Below are 9,684 nucleotides of genomic sequence, written 5' to 3' on the forward strand. Positions count from 1 at the left end.
ATAAAATGTCAATAATAACACAGAGACCATCGCCATGGCATCAAAATATGCCATGCAGAACAAGCCATTCAATCCAGGGTCCTTTAACCTTCTAATGTAATGGAAGTTAAAAGACAGAACGATTCTCATTGTTTTGCTTATGCCATGGTAAGTTCAATGTGTATCTCCAGCCAAAGTGTATAGAACACGTTTTCCTTGGCCGATCATCCACTCTCTCAACGTTACAACTGCTCTATTCGAGGTGCGATAAATGACCTTCCACACACCTCCTTCAACCCAATCCTTACAGAGGGGCCTAGGAAAGACAAGCAGAGAAACGCGCCTGCTAGACCAGCATAAGAGCATGTTTCCACACACCCTCCCAGCAAAACCAAATGACTCTTTGATGATCCCTGGTGTCGTGACAGACAGTGGCGTATGAAGTGGTGGGGGATTTAGACAGCGAGAGACGACGGGGTAATGGTAGGGAGATTCTGATGCTTTGTTCTCACACAGACACACACACTCACTCACTAGTTCAGCATGGCGTTTTGGCATCAGAGACTGCAGCTGGCTCGTATGCACACACACACACACACACACACACACACACACACACACACACACACACACACACACACACACACACACACACACACACACACACACACACACACACACACACACACACACACACACACACACACGGACAGACACACACAGACAGACACGCCCACATGACACATGCACTCACACAATGTAATTGATTCCATACCGATTGGGTGCCCCCGATTTGCATTGACTTTTAACACTATTGCAAAGATAGTGAAGTGGAGAGAGAGATAGATAGAAAGAGAGGCATAGAAATGGATAAGCAAAAGAGAGAACAAGGGAGAAAAAGCATCAAATATGATTAAAAATGATATAGAGAAAGTGTTTGAGAGAGAAAAAGAGTGGGAGAGAGAGAGCGCTGAAATTTAAGCAAAAAATAAAGGTGCATTTAATAAACACTAGCAGTGCTAGCGGTGCGGGCTAATCGCCTGATCTGCCACACCGCAACAGCAATCATGTCATAGCCCAGCTTTAGCTTAGCCGTAGCATCAACAGCACAACATATGCAGAGACTCCAGACCATATAGTGTACATTGGAATATACAGAGCCAGAGAAAGTCATAGGGACAGAGCTATCTTCGTAACAACAAGGCTCAAGTGCTTTGTATACCATATTGTGATGGGGTTAGTGGAAGAATAATTTATTTCAGTGTTGCACAATCAATCATGCTTTTTTACAATGACATTACACATGGCACAATCAGTTTTAGTGCTGTGTTGGTACTCACAGAACACACAGTGTAGCATTAATTAATAGACTAAAGAGCGTAAGAGATCCCAACCTAATGTGGTTGTAGTAAAATCAAGGACAACAATCCATATGGAACACACACACACACACACTCCCCGACAGGTACTGCCTTCTGTCTTTTCAAACAGAGCTGTTTGATATGTAAATAAGGGTATTACACCACAAGAGCAATGCTCCATATTTTCCTAAGGTACATACCAATGACAAACTCCCCACTACCACACTTACCAATGCAATAATACACAGTAATAAATATTCATGGTGCAGAAACAATACAAAAACAACTCTATAGCTGTAAAAATCTGTTACTGATATTGCATTGTGTAAAACAAAGAATTACAAAAATGACTGTTAAAAATTACAATAAAAATGGATTAATATAATAATAGTTATAATATTATTTTTAATATAAAACATAAATAATTCACACCTAATGATTCCAAAACATAACATTAATTTATACTACCATTGACCCCATCAGACGTGTCTCACCCATTACATTATGATGTAAATAATAACCCAGTTTAGCTGCTGGCTGAGATCGTGTGTGTGTGTGTGTGTGTGTGTGTGTGTGTGTGTGTGTGTGTGTGTGTGTGTGTGTGTGTGTGTGTGTGTGTGTGTGTGTGTGTGTGTGTGTGTGTGTGTGTGTGTGTGTGTGTGTGTGTGTGTGTGTGTGTGTGTGTGTGTGTGTGTGTTTAAATGGCTGTGATCATTTGTGCTGAAATTGCAGCAACATCTTATCTTAAAAACAAAACGGCTAAGCTGACACACACACACAAGAGTCGAGACACGACCCTGATTAGCATTGCCGATCCGTTAAGATTGAACTAAAGGAGACAATGAGCTAGGGAACCAGGTAAGACCGACACACACGCACACACACACACTGCACACACACACTCATACAAAAAAAAACACACACACACACACAGTGTGGTTCACCTTACACTACATTTCTCAGCACAACGTACCACCGAAATGGGCCTGTCTGGAATCTATTCCATACCAAAATCCAGAAGCCAATCACGAAACCAATATTAAAGGATCAAAGGTCAGATCTAAATTATTGTTGATGAGGATGACTCATTGCCTAAAACCTGGATATCTAGCCTGATGAGAAGAGATGGAATAAAACAGAGACACAGTCACTACCTTGCATTTCTATACAATACACACACTTGCACACTCAAACACAAACATATAAGACAGGCCAGATGAAAACTGTAAAATAATATCCCGAGGAACTGTAATGATGGCCACCTTGAAATCCACCCTTTAACTCTCTATATTCCCAGCATTTCTGCCGTTGTTTACAAGCAGAGTGATTAACAGTCTTGTTTTGTTGCTCGCATCCATCCTACTAGTTCATCTTTTCCCAGGCCTTATTTAGTGCTGCCAGTCAACCACTGAAAGAGAACCCTAATTGAAATAGACAGAAAAACTACACTATAACAAATAATTAGTGGCGTTAAGATGCTTTAAATAAACGACTCTTCCTCGGCGAGCCATCATAACCGAGTGTACACTCCTCCGCTGTTATACTGCACAGAGTGAAAAAGAAAGAAAGACTAAGGGAGAAAGAGGAGGAGAGAGAGAGGTGGGAAAGAAATGGCAGAGAGAGTAAGAGAGAGTTAGAGAAATGAGAAGGAAACAAGGGAGTAAGAAAGGAAATAGAGAAATAGAGAAATAGAGAGGGTAAGAATATGCAAGCCTTTGTTTACTGGTGTAAGATGTGGTGGGGAGAGACCACAGTGAGATCGGGAGACATCTGCTAGAGCCACATGAGAGAACTACAGCAGCATTTCTCACAGAGCCCCCAGACACACACCGTGCAAGCGGCACACACCGATAGAGTTACACACACACACTCCAGATGAGAGCCTCACAACAGGACACACAAACGGAAGCATACACACACACACATGGAATGACACACACTATAAAGCTGTAGCCTATATGGGGAAACTGGAACACACATCCTGAAAAGGCATGAACACATATCCCAGAGAAACCGTGGACACACACACACACACAGACAAAAACACATACATCACAGAATTTGTGTATGCCCTCTTACAGGCATATACACACTGCACAACCGTGTAATTATATAAAACTCTCTAAACCACTCCCTCCAACACACAGTGTCACAAACACACACACACATTGACCCATGTGCCAAACCTTTGTTTCCCTGCATGGTGGGTGGGTTGAGTCCGCAGCATTGCCAGCCAGTGCACCCACCCTGTGCCCCAATTTAGGCCATTGCAAAATGGCCACTAAGTCAAGGTTACCAGTGTCACTTTGCCATTGGGCTATATTTGATTACCGTGGAAAACCAACCTTCCCCCCATCCTCTCTCTGTCAAACTCAATGGATCTGAGGTCAACTGCTGTGCCAAGTTAACTGTTTCCCCTCTGCAGGCTGACACACAGACACACACACACAAACACACACACACACACACACACACACACACATGTAGCCGTAAAGACACACACACACATATTCACACACACCGCTAGAGATCAGTAGCACTATGACGCATATGTGTCTCTAATTAAGAACACCAGCCAGCAAGAACAAGGCGATCTGAGACAGGGAGGAGATAATAATCCATAAATCAAGTCATAATGTTTTTATTTTATCCTATTCTTTTGGGCTTCCCTGTGATGTTTCACAGTTGTGGTTAGCCGGAATAGACCCCGCCCCTAGCCTATCAGTCCTAGCCAATCAGATGGATCACTTAAACGAGGACCCAATCTGAGCCAATCATGGCAGTCGCATTCACACTGGGTCTCTTAGGACTGCAAATCCTACAGGGAGAGGGAACATTTCTGCCCAATATATGGCCTCTGCAGTACCCCGTCTATGCTTACACACACTACACAACACCCCCCGCCTCCCCAACATAAACACACAAGCCCACACGGGCTATACATATTCAAACACGTCACTGCATATAATAGTGGTTTGTGACACACTTCAAAACTTAAACATGCCCCCTTGCACGGCTACCCTTATGACGCACACATGTTTCTGCACGTTCACTCAAGTTCACCTACGCCAACAGAGATACTGTATATCAATTTGAAACACAGCTCCTAATGTTAATTTAACGACAACATGTTGTGGGGAACGGTGGTTACCTGGGATGTGTTCCTGCTTGGGGCAGATCCCTCTGGGCAACGAGAAGCGGTCGTCATCGGCCCCCGGCGTGGCTTGGACGCCCACCTCCACGGGGCGCGTGCGGAGTGAGGCCAGGAAGGGCGAGGGAGTGAGGGCCAGGCCTGGTGACGGGGAGGGGGGCTTGTCTAGGCCCCTGGCCAGACAGGGGGGTCCATGACATCTCTTCCTCTTGTGCTCAATGAAGAGCAAGATGTCCCCCAGGGGGAAGGTGGCCTGGCACTGACCACAGGTCAACAGGTCATGCTCCGTCTCCACGGCAACCCGCAGTGTGCCCGTGCCATTCTCTGAACGGTCCGAGCGTTGCGAGCAGCGTTCCGACGAGAGCTCCTCCGAGACGATGGCAGACAGGGGCTCGGCTGTAAGCAGGAACGAGGGAGGGAGGGAGGGAGAAGGGAAATTAGAGGCGTAATGTTCAATTGAGCAGTATCAACAACAGTGCAGAACAATGATCACATGCTTTGGCTTGCTCTCTCTCACCATTCTGCCAAAACTAGTAGTAGTCATCAGACTACACCCCCAGTAGTAGTAGTAGTAGTAGTAGTAGTAGTAGCAGTAGCAGTAGCAGTAGCAGTAGCAGTAATGCCTGGGCGGTGTTGCAGCGAAAAGTGTGTGTCTAACTTTTGGTGTGACTGGCATTTGACAGACAGCTCCACTTATCAGCCTGTCAATTTCATACTATGACAACTTCTACTTTTACATCCATTGAAATTAACATAACAACGACTAAGAAAGGCATCTAATCAAAGGCAGGCTTTATAATGGATGTGAAATATTATTTGGGGTTGTAGGGTATGACAAATAAAGCCTTAGTTTGATAGATAACAACTTGGTATAATGTAATGACTTGTTTAATAGACTGGTAGTAATCAGAAGCGTAGTAGCAGAGAGACAGTTGGATACTTCAAAATCAAAAGGAAAAATGTTTAATGCTTTTTCAAATATCGTTTTAAAAATGTGTTTTTCATATTCAAAAGAGTATTTGTAGGTGCAGAAGAATTACAATGTGTGATAGAATAATAGTTCATATAGGATAAAGCTTGTTTCTCTCAATTCATTATGGGGGAAATTACAAATGTTTCCAACATATGTGTGCGCAGAAAAGACAAGCAGCCTGAGTGTTTCGAAATAAAAAACTCTCCTGGACTCTTTGCATGTGTGACTTACAGTTCCTATATAACCACTTTTACAGCCGGAAATCAGCCTTAAGGAACCGTTCAAGTAAATTACTCGCCGTGGAAGCCGGGATTAACGCTTGACTCGTTTGAAAGTTGCCTTTTGTCACACGGGGAGTGTGAGTCTTGTTATACACGGACAGACGACGAGCTGTGTAAATGGGAGATATTTCACCACAAAGGGAGGTTAGACAGGAGTCTACTATTACTACTAAGTAGCCTACTACTGAGCGGCCCGTCGTGTTTGAAATCTGTCGCTCTGAGGTGAGAGTAGCTTTCTTTTTAGCTTCCTAATGGTTAAGCATCTTGACCTTCTTTACTAAGCTGCCAATTTCACATTTTAATGAACTTAAAACCACTGAGAATCAAAAAATAGATTTCAATTTGTAGTGGCTGATGATTGGTAGGGATGTTTGATAAAATAGATAGGATCCTGTGAACTGAGGTTACATTTATTTCCGCCCAACCTAGAGCCAGATAGATAATAGATAGAGGGAGAGAGTGTGTGTATGAGACAGAGAGAGAGAGAGAGAGAGAGAGAGAGAGAGAGAGAGAGAGAGAGCGGAATGTGGGTTGGCTCCCACCGCGCGCAAGGAAATATCATTTGAACGAGCAATCCTACACGACATCTGCGAGCGAACAGGGACATAGAGATAACATTGCGCGGTTACTACCCTTAATTTAACGTCAGGTCTACCACCAGAACAGCCGAGGTTATACAACAGCCCTAGGCATTAAATTCACTGGATAAAATCTAATGAAAGCAGACTAAGCCCTCACCTTAAACTTGAACTGAGAGTAGATTTTATAGAGTTGCATAACGCATTGTTGGTTTTAATTACAAAGGGATAAACACCTATTTTAATGATATTATTTGATTGCATATTTTTCTGCAGAGGCCTATGCAAAGTATTTAGCGCCATATTGTGCCGTCTACATTGAACTGCTTTAAATGGAATTGAAGGAGACGAGAAACCTGGACATATGTACATATTCAAAACATTAACTGAATAATATCACTTCCACGAATACATGTCCGGCTCCTAAACCAATGTGATGCAATCGATATCAGATAAAAACGAAACTATAGGCTGCATCAGAGTACACTGAGATACATTACATTTTAGGCCTATTCCTATAATGTGTGGGATAAACATGATTTGTCACTAATTCAATTCGGCGTGGCAAATCAATAAAAAGAAGAAAACTGTCGTGGAACAATTATTTTCTAACAGGCTATAACCACGCTATGTAAGGCAGCACTACACAGTAATTCATGCATTTGAAAGTGATTTCATTCTGCATGCTATTAAAACAACTGTAATTTCTGCACAATGTGAACAAAAACGATGTGTGTTGTTTGATGCACAGCCCATAGGAAAGAAAGGTGGCAAACATTAGTAACATGTCTCTTCTCCCACTTCTGTAAATTCCATTCCATTTCAGGGGTTTGATTAGCCTACCATTAACACTATTGATACCTTCCTTATCGGCAGGAAATATGGACAACTAATAGCAATTTTTGTCCTAATACAAAATATGTGCTCAAAAAAAACATTCAAACCTTAATTTAAAGCCATCATGGGTCTATCTTTTATTCATATGGACAAGTTTTGTGATGCATTTTCACATTAAATACATCTATTTTTTTATTGTAAAATATGATATTTTCGACGATTTCAAATCAAATAAAAAGGGTCTGAAGATTTTTTTATGGAGATTTTTGCGTTTAGGTAGTTTGACAAATTATAGGACTACAGAATGTTGACATTTGTATTGAAAAGTGTTCAACTTCCATACCCCTGTAGAAAAAAACTGTATTCGAAACTGGAGAGAAAAGAGGAGGGGAAACGTGCCGTTTAAAATCCCCTTATGCATTTCCCTGCATTCTAAACATATCCTCATATATGTAGATTGAGGTGGCGGTGAAATTGATCAGGTTCAAGTTCACATCCAGTTTCTGATCGTTGTCTGCCTCCTAGCGACGAGATTCCGACACGAACAAAAGCCTGCCGATGCAGCTGGGCAGTATGCCCTGGCTACACTGAGACCCAGAGATATGGCTAAAGCCGCTCGACTTCATGCGGAAACCTAATAATGCCACATGATACGATACAATGTTACAACAACGTGGATCTAGGGCATGTTATCGCATATAACACCATTCGAGCGCTACTGAATGGACGATTGTAGGACAAATACACGGTGTGGCAACAACGGGTATTGGACTGGCTACCTTAGTGATTCCTCTTGTTACAAACGCATATTTAGCTAACTGCCTGCAGCTTGTAACATCGTAAACATGCTGGTTATGTATGCAAACTAAATCAACCATATCAAAATAAATGTGTGCTAAGCAGAGTTTTCCATATAGCCTAGTTAAACATAACAATGTATTATTATTCAACATTTTCTTTACATTGTAATTACAGTAAAAGTAACATTTCATTGTTATTCCTGTTTTGGCTTACCTTAGGGTAATGAACTGCATGATAAACTAAAATAAATACCAATGCTCCAAATGTGGGTTGCTAAAAAGTAGGAAGAAAAATAGGCTACAGAAAAGAAAATGCGTTGGTCCTGTTGCTCTTTACGAAAGCACCCTCTTTTACTAGGCTACTCGAGACAGCATGAAGCATATGCTTCCCGCCACTATATGAGGACACCTTGCAGAATCAATGTAAACACTACAATCCGTTCGATAAGGATATAAGACAAGCAGGGTACAAATAAGCCGTTTTTATATATTTCGAGGAGCTACACGCGCGCTCCGTGCTTGTAAACAGTTGGACACGAGATTTTTCCCAAACAAAATCCACTTCCAGGTTTTTGAAACCCTTCCAAAAATAGCACGAGAGGGGAGAAACCTGCCTCGATCCAAGACAGGCACCGGTACAGGATATTCCGGGCGATATTCTACATTGCTCCGCGGAAAGCATGCATATACCCATACGCTCCGCGTACCTTAATGTAGCCTATGCACTTTAGTGGCGGAGGCAACGGGGGCACTAAAGCCAGTGCCTGTGAATGTAATGCCATTCTCGCTGCAAACTTCTCCGATTTTTCGCAGGGGCGAAAGCTGGATCAAACTTTTCTCTTTCAGCCTGGGTAGAATATGCTATGCGCGCATATGTATTTCACCCGGGGAGATTCTCCCCTCGATTTCACGGTGAAGTCCACTTGACCGCGGGTCCGTGCAGTCCAGTGTCCAAAGTGCCTGTTTGAATCACGCTCCATGTAACCCAGTTTCCGCTTTTCTGAATGGACACAGTATTGGACTGGGTAGAAAGGAGCGTGGTAAAAGTAGAAATGACAATTTAGATGTACTTACGCGAAAAATCCCGTTTGCTTAAGTGCTGGGGTTTGCCTTGCTTGCGGCGAGACATGGTGGCTGGTGGCAGCGTTCAGCTCGGTTCACATCGGGAGAGCCGGGTTAGAAGGGAGACTCCAGAGAAAATATCTTCATCAATGCCTTTGACATCCAAAATAAATTAGAAATAATACAACGATGGCGCAGGGAAGATGGATTGTGGGATCGCCGTCATGGCTTTTTTTAAAAGAGAGCGAGGGAGAGAGATGAAAAAATGGCAAAAGCCCCCCTGAGCTGCAAGTTCAAGTGCGGACGTGACGTTCCTGCGAACTTGAACGTCAGGAGATGGATGGACACAGACATACAAAACATGGGCAGGGCGAAGCGGCAAAGTGGGAGGAGGGAAGGGAAATAACAAAACCAATGGACACTCATTAGGGGCTGGACATGAAAGATAGACCCGGGGAAGCCAATGGACAGAAAGATCAGGGGGCCGGACAAGAGGTACTTGGGGGAGGGAGAGAGTGAGGGAGAGAGAAAGAGATGTCTAATGAAAGCAATGTGCACTGTGTGTGTGTGTGTGTGTGTGTGTGTGTGTGTGTGTGTGTGTGTGTGTGTGTGTGTGTGTGTGTGTGTGTGTGTGTGTGTGTGTGTGTGTGTGTGTGTGTGTG

The 9,684-nt window shown here is 43.1% G+C and overlaps 1 protein-coding gene across 1 annotated transcript in view; it reads right to left on the reverse strand.

The window, feature by feature from the left end:
- Nucleotides 1–9,481, reverse strand: part of LOC139562695 (B-cell lymphoma/leukemia 11A-like) — a 52,693-nt gene extending 43,212 nt beyond the window's left edge. Inside the window, exons 1-2 of the mRNA XM_071380627.1 lie at nt 9,035–9,481; nt 4,492–4,887 (exon numbers count right to left, since the gene is read on the reverse strand). Of these exons, the coding sequence (XP_071236728.1) occupies nt 4,492–4,887; nt 9,035–9,089 (451 nt within the window). The 5' untranslated portion in view covers nt 9,090–9,481. The remainder of the gene's footprint in view (nt 1–4,491; nt 4,888–9,034) is intronic.
- Nucleotides 9,482–9,684: the final 203 nt, after the last annotated feature.

This window comes from Salvelinus alpinus, chromosome 32, assembly GCF_045679555.1.
Source record: "Salvelinus alpinus chromosome 32, SLU_Salpinus.1, whole genome shotgun sequence".
NCBI lineage: Eukaryota > Metazoa > Chordata > Actinopteri > Salmoniformes > Salmonidae > Salvelinus > Salvelinus alpinus.